The 16568-nt window shown below is 39.5% G+C and overlaps 1 protein-coding gene across 5 annotated transcripts in view; it reads left to right on the top strand.

Moving 5' to 3' along the window:
- Positions 1-16568, top strand: part of znf800b (zinc finger protein 800b) — a 43368-nt gene that overhangs the window by 13091 nt on the left and 13709 nt on the right. For 3 of the 5 annotated variants that reach the window (XM_074698401.1, XM_074698403.1, XM_074698402.1), the window contains exons 2-5: positions 5860-5971; positions 8820-9153; positions 12872-12967; positions 16394-16537. In XM_074698401.1, coding sequence (XP_074554502.1) covers positions 5915-5971; positions 8820-9153; positions 12872-12967; positions 16394-16537 — 631 coding nt within the window. In that variant the 5' untranslated portion in view covers positions 5860-5914. The remainder of the gene's footprint in view (positions 1-5859; positions 5972-8819; positions 9154-12871; positions 12968-16393; positions 16538-16568) is intronic. The other 2 variants (XM_074698404.1, XM_074698400.1) reach the window with 1 other exon arrangement.

A 16568-nucleotide genomic window follows, 5' to 3' on the forward strand; every position in this document is an offset into this window, starting at 1 on the left:
GGATGCTTGATTGAGCTGGTTTTGCTTCGCTCCCTTCTCCTCACAACTCTAACTGTAAATATTACAAGAAGCCATAGATGTTATTGGTATAACAAACCTTTACTGATTGCTTTTTTCTATGCTATGTTGGATCATCTGAGTGAAATGCCCAGTCCCACCGTAGAAGTGGAGACTGTATATCTTAAGCATGTGTTGTTCCCAATGTTTTTCCTAGGTTTAAACCCCCGCATGTAAATTACATGACTATCATAAGGCTATTTAGTCTGTTGAATTACAAAAAAAAAAAACAAGATATAGACCAGATTCATAAGAGAGATCACTTCTGCAGTGTTCTGGGGCTATATATGACTATATGGAAAATAAAATGAACTCGACTTCGGCGAGCCGGCCTCCCTATACAATGGTAGGGGAAACACTGGCTGCGTATACATGGACCCAAATATTCCGCATGCATTCTGTTTATTTGCTCAAACGGAGAGAATTGTATACACTTCATTCCGAGAGAAAAGTGCCAATCCGAATGGACATTTATTCCGTTTCAAAGAGCTCGTATTTTCCTTTCCCCAAACCCATTGAGGTATCATGTATCCACTCAAATGAAAAGTTGTCAGGGTGTGTTCTTTCAGTGCATGCTCAGATATGACGTAAGACGCAACTAGAGACGTTCCTCAATTTTAAAAATGGTGGCGAGCTGTCAGCACTGAACTGCTGGTGATGTTTGCCTTTTTCTGCGCATACCCCATTGACTATTCTGTTTGATTATAGAGGCGCATGTAGACCAGAGACTGGAATATTCCTTTCCATACTATTGTTTTCGGAAAAGTTATTTTGAAAGATTCCATTTGGAAAGACGAAAAACTCCTCATGTAACCGTGGCTAGTGTAAAACAGAATAGTGTTGGCCCAGTGAACAGGTGTCTTGTCATCACACCTGATTGAGTTATATGGGACAGTATCAGACCAACCCCCTCCTTCTTTTTAGTGATGCACTGATCAGATCATGTAATTTCGGTATCGTCTGATACAAACGTATAAAGTAAGACCCAATAAAGACCAAGTTGCTCTTTAATTAAGCCTGGTATGGAGCCCAGGTACCCGGACTTAAAAAAGTGGATCCTTTTTTTTTTAAAGTTCTTGACTTGCTGGTGCTCTTTGCAGACAGTCTGTTCCACCTTTAGAGTTGCTGTGTTTGTCTAAGTTAAAGCTTAATCACTTCCTGAGTATTTCCCACTGTCATGTTATCACACAGCTGTGATTGGTTCATCCTCACAGCTGATTGTTTCCATTGGTCCATATCTGATTCTGAAAGTCCCTGACAAAGACCAGAGGATCACATCTACTGTCATTCTTATTTGAAATCTTGGTTATTGTATTTTCCTGTACCCAAAGAATACAACATTTCTTGTTTATTTGTCTACAAACTGGAGAGAAACAGCAATCTGGGCTGTTCAACTTTGGAAATAGTTAAGAGTGTGCTCTAACTCTGAATTTATGAGTCTTAGATAGTTTCCATGCATGTGTCTGGTTATTTTTAATGGAGTAAATGTTGTTTGCTTGGTATTCAGGTGTATCTGTATCACAGTGTCGAGCACTAGCTTTAGTTCTGAGAGAAAGACTTTAATTTGTCTGACCGGCGTTGCCTTAAACTGCGTTCAGCTTTTACAAAAACAGCCTGGTCTGGTCATTAGAGAACGTACAGAAAGCCTCGACTCTTCTTCGCTCATTTTTTAAACCACTTCTCCTGAGCAAAAACAGATGTGTGACGCAATGAGAGGGCCTGATTTGTTTCCACAGATCACAGGGTGTTAAAGTTTAATTATGTTTTCAGGTCTTTACAGAAACTCTACGTAAACACTGTTGACTCTGCAGCACCTGCGTGGTAGAAAAATTTAGATGTTACCTTTGATAGTTTTAAAATTTCCCTTCTCATCTACGAGATCAACTAGACTGATGCTCCTCCTGCTCTTTGTTTGGTTTTCATGCTTCTTTGGTTTATAGAAGTTTAGTAGTCATTGTTTTAAAATGTAGTCATGTCACTTCCTTCTGATTACAAGGCTGGACTCAGTCTGTAAAACATTACAGCTGAATCACACACTCTGTTTGAGGACACCTGCTATGTGAGGGGAATCCCTCTGTGGCCTCTCGGTGCTCTAGGGTCATGTCTTTTTAGAGACATCACCAGACTACAAAACTTTTCAACCAGAGAAACATTTCAACTGCAAACTCTGTCTCCCTCTGCTGGGCTTCCTGTAGAACTACAAATCTATGTGATTGTTCATTCCTGTACCACGACCATAAAAGACATTTCTAAAGTTTTCAGGATCACATTTTTGCCGTTATCGGACTTTAAACTGAACATCCCTTGATTTGATTTTTATTTTATTTTATTTTACTACTTTGTGACAGTTCACAATGAAATTACATGCCTGAATATTTAAAGACCTGCCCCTTTAGCTCTGTGTAGTTGAAAGAAAAAGGATGTTTGAGTTTGTCCAAAAGTCTTGATGCAACTTTTCCTCAGCTTCTTTTGTCCAAATGTCAAAAAAAGATCACTTCTTTTTAACAAGTCCAACTTTACGCAAAGTTCAAGTGCAGTCTATGTTGTAATATTGAACCAGAAGAGTTGAGCATCAGTGTGGTGTCAGGTGCATGTGGCTGAGTAGTTTTAATGTGGACTGCCACTAGAGGGCAGCAAGAAACCCATTTCCCCCATTGATGCTGTTTTAGAGATGAAATAAAGCTCACATTTTTTGGTTTATGCTCATGAATTTGAGGCAGATAGACTCAATAAAAAGAAGTCATAGATCACCATCCATTACAAGACTGTGAATATTTTCCAGGGACCTAAATTTATCACCCATTAGTTGAGGCAACATAATGAAAAGTGGTAAAAATATTGATTTTAACACCACCTCTTCACCTAATGTGCCAGAAATAAGTTATGAACTGGAGTAATAAGGCAGAAATAAGGTGGGCAGACGTTTCCCACAGCTCACTGAAAGCATTTAGGACACATGCACCTGCTGATATGACTTGTTAAAATGTTTTATTTCATGCAGATGAACACATGAAGGCAGTAACAGTCATAACTTCACTATAAATGAAGTGTGAAAGGCTGGAGAGCTCATAACTGCTGTTGGAGGTAACATGGGTTTAATTTTCCTCACGGTCATATGAGGAGCAGCTGAATTAGCATTATGGGAAATCATCACTGTGACCTTAAATTATTTAATTCTGATTGAGATTCAGATGCAGTTTGTGGCCGAGTGGTTTCTTCACACTCTGTGGCCACTGAACACACACCAAGATGATGTGTTGCTTGTGTGATTTCTTATGCATTATATATGCTTTGACAGGAAATACACTCTCAGAGCTGGGCTGTGATTGAAACACACTCCACGTTTTAGAGTTTGTTTTGAACATCAGCTTCTCTAGATTTTGTCTTTAGGGTTTAAACATGATCTGATTCATATCCTGACTGATGCTGGAACATAGAGGCCTAAAATAAAAACATACATACAGTAGATACAGTTTTTCTTTGAATTTTCCAACAGAAATTCTTATATTACTCACCAAAACCTGTGGATTTAATAAAGTTTCCAACCTTTAAAGTTTAGCTTATTTGTTAAACTCCACATAATTCATTCTAACTGTCTGTTTCAGGCAGACAAACCATGTCATTTATTTAGGTTATCAGTCTCATAAAGTGTGTTAAGGCTTTTTCTTACGATGAAACAAAGTGAATACACCGCAAAAACTGAAATCCAGGCAAGTTTTGTGTCTTATTTTTAGTTAAACTGTCTATTATTGTCCTATTGCTGTTTATTTGTACAGCACCTTTGAAACAAAGTAACAAGGTGCTTCAGGATAAAACAAAATACAGTTAATAAAACAGTTCATATAACAATGCATAAGAAGTAAAAGGTCTATAAAAACAGTGTGATAAAAGTGGGTTTCAAGAAGAGATTTAAAGGAGGATAATGAGTTTACCTGCATGATATCCACTGGCAGGGAGCTCCAAAGCTTGTTTGCAAAAACTCTGATGCTTTCTGTTGCAAGGTTGTCTGCTCTGAGCTGTTTTTAGTTGTTTTTAATTTCTCTTTTCTTTTAAACTGTCTTATTGCCCCCATTTATTTATTTTTTAATCTTTTCTAATTACTTATTCTCTGTTTTTATGAAGTTGTAGCACTTTGGGATCCTTGGGTGAAAAGGGCTTAATAAATCAAATTTACTATTATTATTATTATTATTATTATTATTATTATTATTATTATTAGGGATGCACGATATTATCGGCACAATATCGGTATCGGCTGATAAAAGCTTAAAAACATGTTTATCGGTAACTGCAGATATGAAAATTTCTGCCGATATGCACAGCCGACAAGGTGCTATTCAGTTAGGATTATTATTATTTTCCATCTGAAAAATAAGCTCCTTAAATAAAATGTAGCACTTCATTAATTTGCACTGCAGAGCTCTGTGTCTGTCACCAGGTTGTTACAGTAGCTCTAAAATAATCAAATGCAACTTGGTTATGTTTAAAAATGCATTGTACATTTAAAGTTCATGTGATCTAAAGAAATTATTTTTCTGTATTTCAATACTGAATGGCTTGAGTTTGAAAAAATAATATATTTCTTATTTATGGTAAAATCAAATGTTTTTTGTCTTGTTTTATGTGTGTTTCTTAAACAAATAAGACAGTCACAATTAGAGTAACATATAAATTCCAGGACAGGATAGACTTAGCTTTCTTTACAGTGAAAAAAACAAACAAACTTGTGATTATCAGTATCGGCATCGGTATTGGCCAAAAGGGGTTTCAAATCCAATATCGTGCATTCCTAATAATAATTATAATTATTATTATTAATAATAATAACAACAACAACAACAATAATAATAATAATAATAATAAAGGCTCGTTCATCTTTTGTGACCAGTCTGGAGTAAGAAGGTCACAAATATAAGCAGGAGCTTGACCGTTGATAGCTTTAGAACAAGCAGTAAAATCTTAAAATCAATTTTAAAACCAACAGGTAACAACTGGAGGGCAGAATTTGTATCATTTGGAGTCTTTGAATATCACGCTTGCTTATGCTAGAATAGAGTGCATCACAATAATCAAGTCGAGAAGAGATAAAAGCATGAATGACTTTTTCCAAGTCTGTACAGGGTGGAGAAGACTTGATCTTGGAGAGCAGTCTTAATAGTTAAAAACGTGATTGGACTTCTGTAGTCACTTGGGCATTATTAGACTTGATATGAGCTACACTCACCTCACAAGTCCCAAAAAGTGGAGTGTAAAAATCGTCAAGTTTCTTAAATTAAGAACAAAGTCTAAACACAAGAAACCAAACAATTCTTTTTTTGCAATTCTTTTTCGGTGCAAGCAAATTAGGCATCATTTTCTTTTTTAGTATCTTGAAACAAGACATTATTCTGGACTTGTCAAATGAATGTGATCATATTAAGTCTTACAAGACATTTTTTACTCAAGACAAGACTTCAGTTTTTGCACTGTAGCCAACTAACTCAAGGCAATTCCAAAAGCAGCATGCACATCCACAGCCTTGTTGAAAGGCTCCGACTTTTTTTAACTGAGAAGATCTGTGAGATTTTACACAATGTTTGGTTCTTTGTTTTGATTCCTACACCATGTTCCTACCAGCATTAAACAGGAGAGGTGTGTTCTCATGTTGTGGAGCCACATACCATGCACAGTTTAAGCTGTACAAGTTCAGTCGTTGAAATGAAAAATTCAGGAAGGGGAAAAGGTGAAAGATAAGATTTGATGAGCTTGTTCATTTTTTTTATCTTCAGCATATTCCTTGGCTCATGTGGCGTGTTGTTGCAGGTTTCAGGTGTGTGCTGATAGTGAACGTGAGGTGCAGGAGGCCAGTCTTGGCAACATGGTGAAGGCCCAGAAGTCAGCTGGGAGGAAGAGCTCTCTCTGTCAACACAGACAGGTACTGGAAAAACAACAAACACTAACTTGGTGTTATTGTCTGATCCGTATCACTTAGAGATAACATCATTTACAAACCAGCGTCAGATCTCAGAAAATCTCACCCTGGGGGATTGAAACTGAGGAAACTAAACTTGAATAAGGCTTTATCCTTTTCCAGCCCGCTGTACCCTCACATCTGTTTCTTCAATCATGCTTACCCAACATTCATTGTTGTGCTTTGGCCAATCACAGTGCAGACTTTTAAAGCTTTAGTCTTTACTTTTAGGAGAGGTATTCACTCTTTGCTTAAACACCAGGCATGAACAATGATACTGATCAAACTGTTGTGAATTTACACTCCAGTCAATCCAAGCATGTGTTTGTGTCCTCTTTTTAGTGGAAAACTGCTCAGATTAGTCAGTTGAATGTGACACATTTTTAGTGTAATAAAACAGCTTAATTAAAAAAAACATTAACACTTGCTTAGACTTCAGTGTTTACAGTGCAGTTGCACTCATATTTTGTGAAGAAAGGGAAAGGCATGTGAGTGATTCAATGAACACTTAGGTATGAAAACCTACCTTTACTGTGACTTTAATTAGATTTAGTCAATAGACACAAGAAAGAAATGAGATTATACAATGGTAAAAGAGTTCATTTTTACGTGTCATGAAGGTTTTGAAAATAAGTCATGACAATTCATATTTAATCAAACTATCATCTCAAATAAAAAAAAGCCACCCATTAGTTTATTTTCAGATTCAAGAAGCTTTATTGTCATATTAGCACACGTTTTCACATGGCTAGCATGAAATTTTAACCTCAAGGTCCTGTTTTTAGCCTTATAAATATCTAAGAGAAACAATACATAGAAATAGGGTAAAAGGAAGAGATCTTTAGAATAGAGTAGAATAGAATAGAACAGAATGGAATAGATTAGAATAGATTAGAATGTACTTTATTAATCTCCAAAGAGGGTCAGTGTCATAGTCACAGCAGAAATATAAGAAGGTGTATAGTGCAAAAGTCCAGGAATATATAAATAGAATAATATGGTAAGAGTCAACTAGAAAAAAAAGTCCATCAGAGACGACAGCTTGGCCATCATCCTCCAGTCCACCAAGTCCACAGGGTCCAGGACTGAGCTGGACTTCCTCATCTCTCCAATGTGGTGTTAGTGTCCAGGGTTAGCTTTGTTACACATGATGCTACTCAGCCCGCTGGCATTCCCTCTGGTGCTGGGTTAGCATGGCTATCTTGTCCATCTTATTGGAGATAGATCTTACATACCTAATAACTATGGATGAAAGGACAGGTCGATGTCATCACTTCTTAGCTAAGACCTCAGTGCCAGCCTGTCCTCTTCTCCTCACCTTATGGGAAGACATCAGGCCATGCACCAGTTAGCATTGACATGCTCTCATGTGTAAACAATGCAGCCATGATTACACATTGGCTCTCTGGACACACAGGAGCAGGAAAAAAGTAAAACACCACAGAAAGTCAAACAGTTTGGTGTCAATGATCAACAAATGAGACATAAAAAGAGTTGAAGAAAAACTGAACAGCTGAATTTAGAACTGCTAAATACACAAGGTAATCCAGCAATCCAGGTGTGAATAGAACATTTTGGCCATCACCTGCAATTAATCTGTCAGAATGTTACCACAGACAAAAATCTGTTCCACAATGTTTTGAATTTTCATTTCCAAGACTTCAAACTTTCCCACAAAGCCGATCTGCTTGAGCCCGGTTTGTTCGTGGCTTAAATGGCTCATGAATTTTGTACAGCACAGATGGCTTCACTGAGCATGTGTTGCATGCCGTTAAGCTATTTTGTAATCATTTGGTGCTGCTGGGGCATGCACAACGCGCTTGTGTGTTTGTGTGTTAGTGTGTAAAAAGGTGACACAAGTGTCCAAGTGGCCCACTTGTCCCGCGGTGAGGCGCCGTAATGTGCCGGAGCGCCGGAGTCGTTTATCCCTCTTCAAGGGCAGCGGGGACAGACAGACACAGACAGAGAGAAAATGAGGATAAATTGGTGGGTGGGAGGGCTGGAAAGATTGGGGATTTAGAGAAAAAAAAGGAGGTCTGGTCAGGAGACACACATTCACACACACACACACACAGTCTCACACACAGCAGATGGATGTGTGTGTGCACAACGACAGGCCGGTGTGGAGTCACTTATCTGCTGAAGGGTGGGTTTGTGCGACAAGGTTAATGTTCCCCCCTGCAAAATCTGTGGATGCTCAGGAGACATGACAGCCAAACACACCCACACACACACACGATCATACACACACTCATTATCTCCCTCACCCACCATGACCCCTCACTCTGCTGTCTTAGTGTGTAATGTTTCCCAGTGAAACCATCAATAGCTCTGCTTCATTTGTACATTCATCGCTCATTTTTAACCCAGTTTAATCTAAAAGAGTGTGTGTGCACGTGCTTGTGTGTGCACGTGCTTGTGTGTGTGTGTGTGTTTTAATGAGTTTTCAGTATGTTTAATGCCGTGTAGGTCACCATGTTTCTTTATCAGACGTGAAAGTGTGATGATTTGGATAATTAAGAAGCACAATGCAAAACCGATGCAGACAAAATCTAAAATCAAGATAAGGGGAAAGTCCTCTAAATGAGATTAGTTCGCCTTCCTCTGCTTTGAATGTCAATGTTTTTGATTTTGGCGCCGCCCAGTGGAAGTCTCAGTGAAGTCCCCGTACAGACACAGATGCTTAGAAACATTTGATTCATCAACAAAGTGGCCTGACGTCTAATTTAATCCTCTTTTCATTGTTTTTATGCTGAAGTGTTTCCTCCTTTTCTTCTCACTGATGTTTCCATGTCCGTCTTTGTTTCCTCAGAGCGCTGCCGAGGAGGAGATGGAGGAAGGCCCGCTGAACTCAGATGCCCAGCATCCTCCTCAGGAGCAGCCCCGAGAAGGAGCCCAGGCATCCGACCAAACACAGATCCAGTCCTCTGCTTCAAATGAAGCCTCGTCAGAGACCAACCAGAAGGAAGACCTGATGGATGTTCAGGAGAAGAACGACCCCGCTGCCCTGATCCAGACCAAACCTCTGTGGAAGCCCATTCCCCCTCTGCTGCCCACGCCCCAGAGCAGCGACACCTCCCAGACCAGGGACCAAAGCTGCCAGACTGAGGAGCAGCTGCAGCACCACAGCAATGGATACAACACAAGTGGGTACCGCTTTCTTCATCTGCACTTCCTGCTGCTGTGATTCATACAGCCACAGGCGAACACTGTCTGTAAGCCTCCTGTGCAGCTTCAGCCATACATTTATCTCAGACCAATGAAAGCTTTACAGAAATTTGGTGCACTGTGGGAGGAATGAACTGACTCAGGCTTTAAATGAGCTGCAAATGACTAAAGCTGTACCTTCAAAAGAGAAGAAATTTCTATCTTTGCATTGTCAGATTGTCCTTCCAGCTAAGCTAACTCATTGCATATTGACCCTGCATCTCAACCTCTAAGTTTCAACATGTTTCCTTTGCTCCTCTGGGCTTCCCTTTAAAATCTCCTGTAGCTCCCTCGGTAGGAAAGAAATGTCCCCACTTTAAATGAGTTTGAGCTGTTGAAGTTTCACCACTCATGGTGAAAGAGAAGCTGTTTACTTCAGCTGAGGCTCCTGATTGGCCGATCTTTGACCCTCTCACTGAAGGGGGCGTGAAGGTCACCGGGTCGCTGACCTACTCTCGCTGGGATTACGGCAGCTCGCCTGAAAGGGGGGGGAAAACACATTCCGGCTCACATTGATGCATAACCTTCCTCTTTCTCTCAACAGTGCGTTTTTCATTCACATCTCCAGCCTGGTCGAGACTTTCTGGGCGTGTCAGTTTGTCTGCTTCAGCTCTTTCTGTCTGTCCCTCACCCATTAACAACCACACAAACACACAAACACACATTGTCATTTTTCTCTACTCCCCCTGTAACCTTTCTTTGTGTGCACAAGAGCATGTAAGAGGCCAAACCAGGCTCAGATCTCTAATGAGTGTAGCAGCACTGCAAGAAAATGAAAATCAAAACAAGTGTTTGTTTTACTTTTTGACAAAATTGTCTTTTGGGCCCAATATGAGCCAAATTCACCTGACAAGGCCAGAGAAACATCATATTTCAAGATGTTGAAAAAGAAAAGAAAAGTGATGCCTGAATTGCTTGTCAAGAGAAATAGAAGAATCTGCTGATGGGGTAAGAAATATTCACCTAAATTTCACTTGAATTTCTGAAATAATTCTTATTTCAAGAAGCTTAACATTTACATTTTTTCCTCCATTGGCAGATTCTTTTTTTAATCTCTCCCAGCAATTTGAGTTATTTTTTTCTTTAGTATCTTAAAATTAGACATTTCTCTGGACTTGTCAGGTAAATGTTAAGTCTCATCAGTCCCTCCAGGATGATGCAGATTTTTTTTGTGATAGTTGTGGATAAAATAGTGGATTTTGCAGCTGCTTTTTTGGAAAAACTGTAATGCATGATGTGAGGTTTTTAGATGATTTTTTGGCAATGAAGTTGCAGCATTGAGCAAAAATTGTCAGAGTAGTTTCGGACTTTCTTAATCAATATATGTACAATTATATATAGCTCATTTAGAAAAAAATGAACCAGTGAGACTAAAACAGCACTAAATGTTTAAGCTAATTGTCACTCAATGCTGTCCCTCACTTTTCTTTTGTGTACGCACCATAGACTGTATAAAACATGGACGAAGTCTCCTCGACGTCACCTGTCTGTTTCTCAAAAGGTAAATGCAGTACATTGGCTAATGTGGCCATATTGGTAGTGGCAAAAGCTTTGCGTACAGCTTTTTTTGGCGTGGTGTGTTTGTGACTTCAGGTACTTTCAGAGCCAGCCTCAAACGGACACTTGAGAAACAGCAGATTTTAGCACTTCCGCATTGTCTCATACATAGACTGTAGAAAAAATGGACGTCCGCTTGCTCGGCTCGAAGTGAGGTCCCCACAAAAACTGCTCCCCCTGGTGGCTGGCTGCAGTATAGGTTTAAAAATCTGGCTTTCCAGCCATTTCAGATGGGCTGTGGTCAAATTTTAAAAAATTATTACACCTTGCAGAAATGTTTCTCACGTCTGATTGTTGTGGTGATTTGAAGATATTATTTGGCTGCCTTGTATTCAGGTCCTCTTTTTTCTGAAAAGTTTTGTTTTCATTAATTATACGAGGTTAAAAGCAAGGCTTTACGTAACGTTTAACAATGATTGACAGCTGCCTGTCTCTCTTTTTTTTTTTTTGGAGATCGTACAATATGTTGGGAGGTAGAGTCAAGAAGTGATTAGACTCTCGAATGAAAAAAAAAAATTATTATTTTGTCATCCAGCTCCAGTCAGATTCTCCCAGAATCCCTCATCGTCCCTACTGCGCAGAATCTGGCTCCAAACTTCTACAATGGTGGCGTCTGAGATGGCGGTATTTTGGCTTCAAGCCTGTACAATGATAAATGGTGGAGCCACGCTGTCCACTCTATATACAGTCTATGGTCTCATAGTCTTATACCAGAGGTTGCCACTTGTACACACACACCAACACAGGCTCCTCATCTGACGTATTTTTAGCATAAAATCTTCTAAAAACCTTTAGAAAAACCTTTCTAATACACATACATTCTCACGTACCTTCCACCCACCTCTCCCTCTCTCACACATATATGCATGCACACACACAGATGCATACTGTTTGTTTCAGGCAGACCCCATGTAGCCTCCATCACTGTGATGTGTCTCGTGTGCTGTCGCATGCTTGAGTCATTCTCCTCTTGTGTTTGTCAGTTGCTGATTTTTGTTTGTGTTCCACCACGATGTTGTACAGGGTACAAAACAGTTTAGCGCATTACCTTGCACAGTGCTGAGCTTCAGTATTGGTAAATGTGAGGTATTTCTGTCTGATTTGTTTGCAATTTCATAAACAAGGAATCAAGTTTCAAGAGGGACTGACTGCTAGGATTGGTGAAACTTGAGGGGTGGATGAAACTGTTTTTTCTTGGTCAAATTTGCAAATATGCAGCAGTGATTGGAAATAACTGCAAGGTCGCCCTAAATTCACAGGGATTGGTTGAATTTTTGTTAATTGTTCTGATCATAACATTACAACTTCCTGGAGGGACTGTTTAACAGATCTTTTTAACTAAAAATACAACATAAAAACTTGATTTGATTTCAGTTTTTGACGTGCACCAAGAAATTTGGAGGGAGGTAATTAGTGAGGGTTTTATTTTGGTGCCCTTACGGTGTCTGTTTTGTGGTCATTTAATGAAAAAAGCTCTTAAAGGAGTTTAAAAGTTGTTCAACAAATCAAAGGAGTTAGTTCCTTCCTTCCAGATCCAGCCTGCCTGTTCTAAACATCAACACTTCTCCTTCTAATCACACTCTCGCTTTTCCTCTGTGTCACATCCAAGCTGGAGTATCAGAAGCTGCTCTGGCTCCGAGCTGTGTTGGACTAAGCACAAAAATTATCACCAGCACGGCTCTGCCCCCCAAACTGCATGTTTGCTAAGAGTCCCACTTGAGCTGAAGTTCTCTGAACGAGCTTCACAGAGACAGTTAATGTGGCAGACATGTTTTTATTTATCAGTCAAGGCGTGTATCATGTTTATCCTTTATAATTACTAAATACTGTAATGTTGCAGTTAGCCTGAGTGTGTGTGAGTGTGTGTGTGTGTGAGGAGGTGAATAGACTCAGAGTGAATCACTGCTCTTTGCTGACCTGGTCGTCTCCCTGTGATGGTGTGTGTGACCTTTAAGCAAAACCAAATGTACTGTGTGTCTAACAAGGTGTCCAGAACGCCCGGCTGATGCTGGATTTCTCAGAGACCGTCATACTCAGATGTAATTATTAGCTCTGCTGGAGTAAAACAGTCTCTTCCTCCTCCTCCTCCTCTGTCTCTAGGTTTCTGTGTGGAGCCAGGTGATCCTCCTCTGCTCCAGCAGCCTCTGCAGACATCCAAGTCTGGAATCCAGCAGATCATTGAATGCTTTCGTTCAGGTGAGTCATGCTTTTATTATCCTCTTTATCCAGCAGCTCATACTGAAATATTTATTAACCTCTTTAAATTAACTTTTTCTTTCAGTGATTTCTGTTAAATCAGTCACTAAGTGTGCTCAAACCTCCTTGTACCATCATCACAGGCTGATGAAATCAAAGCTCACCTGTCCCTCAGGTGTCTCTGATCCCAGGGATCAGTGGTCAGATTTCTGCAGTGTTAGCTGATGCGTAAACTCTGCTCTGACCAAGGAAAATGCTCTCCATTAGTGAGCCATATGACAAAAAATATGTCAGGATATTTTATGGCAAAACCAGGATCTGGATTTTATTTGGATTGTTTTTCAAATTCAGACTATTTTGACCTGCAAGCAACATTTTAAGCCTTAAATATTTCTTATCTTGCATTTTGAACTATTTTTTATACATTTTTTTTTGTCTTTTCTGCTTCATTTCATTACTTTAACTTCATTTTGTGTGCTTTTATGAGTTGACCCTTACCCTTGTGTGTCATGAACAAATGCTGCCCTCATTTTGTACTAGGAACTGGGAGGTAGAGAGTGAGAGTGACATCATCTCTGAGTTCAGCGTTCCAGTTGCCAAGTCTGAAAAACTTGCCATAAAAGTAGTATTTCTGTATATAAACATTGAATGATACAATATATACGGCTGATTTATTGCTAACACTAATCAGAAATTCTAAAATAAATATAATATAACAGGAGCTCAATTACTGTTAACCCCCAAACTCGGAATTTCCTGCTGGGAACTCGGGTGGTGTGGGTGCTCTGACTTCCAAGTCAGAAATTCTGACCTCAGAGGGCATTCCCACTTGGAACTTGAAAATTCTGACTTATGAGTACAAATGGAACACAGCAATAGACTGTGACAAAAAATGGACATCGTCTTGTTAGGCTTGAAAGTAAGGTCACTTCAAAAACTGCTCCCCCTGGTGGCTGGCTGCAGTATAGGTCAAAAAATCCATCTCCCCAGTCATTCCAGATGGGCTGTGGTCAAACTTAAAAAAATTAACACACCTCATAGAAATGTTTCTCACGTCCGACTGTTGTGGTGATTGGAAGATATTGTTTGGCTGCCTTGTATTCAAGTCCTCTTTTTTTCTTAAAAGTTTTGTTTTCGTTAGTTATTAGACATTAAAAACGAGGCTTTATGTCACGTTTAACGATGAGTGACAGCTGATGTTCTTGTGTATTTTTTTCTGGGATTGTAAAATATGTTGGGAGACAGAGTCAAGGAGTAATTAGACTCTCGAATGAAAAAAAAAGTTGTTAATTTTTTCACCTGGCTTCACTCAGATTCTCTGCACAAACTCTGGCTGCACACTGGCAGTGCCTGTGAAGGGGGTATTATGGCTTTGAAACCGTACAATGGTTAAAGGTGGAGCCACGCTGTCCACTCTATATACAGTCTATGGTCATTATAAACACATTTATTTAAAGACGTCATCTGTAAAAGTTCTTGTTTCTGCAGAATGTACAGAGCTTTAGATTCACAGCCCAATGTAGTTTAGTAAGAAGTTACTCGATGTTATCTGCCAGGAATCCCAGGAAAACAAAGGAGGAGGGCCCAAATGCACATGAACTAACAAAAGCTTTATTAAAACTAAACTCAAAATTAAAAAACTCTGACAAAAGAAACAAAATCAAAAGTACTAAGAAACTCAGAAAAAAAAACAAGAGGCACAGGAGACACAGGACACAAGGCACAACATACGCACACGGAGACAGCTACATTTCCAAGACACCGAAACACTTAAAATAATCACAAAAAGACATACACATGACAAGAACAGAATCAAAACCACAAGGAACACAAACTAAGGACAAAAACAGGAAACACAGAGCACTCAACAAGAATAACCAGGATTAACACAAGACAAGAATGACTGATGTAAACCAGGAACCTCAAATCCAAAATCCAGAATACAAAACCCAACTGAAAACCCAAACCATGAGTTATCAGCATTTTATAAACTAGTTATTTAGATTTATCCATCAATCAATCAAACTTCAATCAAACTTTATTCTTAAAGCACTTTTCATGCACTATAGTGGCAACACAAAGCGCTTGACAAAAGGGAAGAAAAGAAAACAAACAAAAAATAAAAGAGATAATCATAAGCTAAAAGAACCAAATAAGATAATAAAAAGCAGTAAAAGAGGAAACGATTTAAAAGTAAAACTTTAAGATACAAAATCAAAAAGCTGAAAGTAACAGTGCAGATTCATGTATGACTACAAAAAGAAACATTTATAACTGGAGAGTTTCTGCAGTACGATCCAAATCTGTGTTGAGAGGTCTTTGTTAAATGACGGTCTAAATAAAAATGCCTGGATGTCATTTGCCTTCCTAACAGACTGTTTCCCATCAAACAGGCAAAGCTCATTCAAATGTCGACCACATTCACTCCTGACACATCTCCACACCAAGAGTAACTGTTCCTGGAATCCCCGGTGCACAACGTTTCATAATTTTGTTGAGAAACATGTCATCGAGCCCAGAAAATAGTGCGACTCTCTGCTCTGTTTCAGATTCAGTGTGACCTTATCTAAAAATGACAGAGTACAAACAAAAGGAAAAGAAATCTCCTACACCTTCAGATTTAGCCATCGTGTTTGATCACCTGTTCCTAGAGGTCAGTTTTTCATGACACAGCAGCTCCAGCTACTTCCTCAAAGAGCAGCCTAGAGATATGCAAAGCAGAGCAGAGCAGAGTAAAATATGTCTGTGTGACCAAACGTCATGGTCTGGCCTTTTAGCCGTCATGTTCACTGCCAGCAAGCTTATCACAGGCTGCTACAACCTTAAATCAGGCCTTAACACACATAAACCTGCTTTGTAAATGTAACTGTGTGAGTCTGTCAGCAGGTTTTGACACCTCTGATCCCACATCAGTGTTCACCCAGTGGTTTAATGAAGTGCAGGCATACGTGTGGCACAGGCCGGCAGAGCAGATACTAACGCTGCTTCACAGAAAAGTCTGTCTGTTTGTCTGGATTTTGAGTCATTTTGGTCCTCAAAGCACTGAAAGCTTCTATACTGACCCGTTTGGATTGGACACATGAGTCAGCACGCTGACGACAACGACAGGACAAAAGGTGATGACAGCTGTGACGCGAGAACAGCTCTCAACACAAAGACCAGGATCATCAGAGACCTCCAAATGGTTTTAATGTTTTTGTGGATTAGGAAAATTGAACTGACAACTCTTTTGAACGGACAGATTATCAGTGATTTTTCCTTTTTTTTAAGTTTTTTTTTTTTTTTTCAGACAAACATAGTCATCCTCATGAGAAACCTTTTTCTGGATATGTCTGAAGTATTTCCTGTAACTCTCTCTATATATACTTGAAGTAACGATCACTTCTCTTCTTCTTCTTCTTCTTCTTCTTTTTCTCTGTGTTGCAGGCACCAGCCAGCTGAGACACATGCTGCTGAGGGAGGTGGACACCATCTTTGAGTGTAAATTGTGTCGCAGTCTGTTCAGAGGTCTGCCCAACCTCATCACACACAAAGAGTACTACTGCCTATCACGGCTGCCTGAACCAGACGGTAAGTTACACGTTTGATTTATTTAACCCAT

The sequence above is a fragment of the Halichoeres trimaculatus genome, unplaced genomic scaffold (genome assembly GCF_033239565.1).
Source record: "Halichoeres trimaculatus isolate MK-OKI-2021-1 unplaced genomic scaffold, fHalTri1.1 fHalTri1_scaffold_21, whole genome shotgun sequence".
In the NCBI taxonomy this organism is placed as follows: Eukaryota; Metazoa; Chordata; class Actinopteri; order Labriformes; family Labridae; genus Halichoeres; species Halichoeres trimaculatus.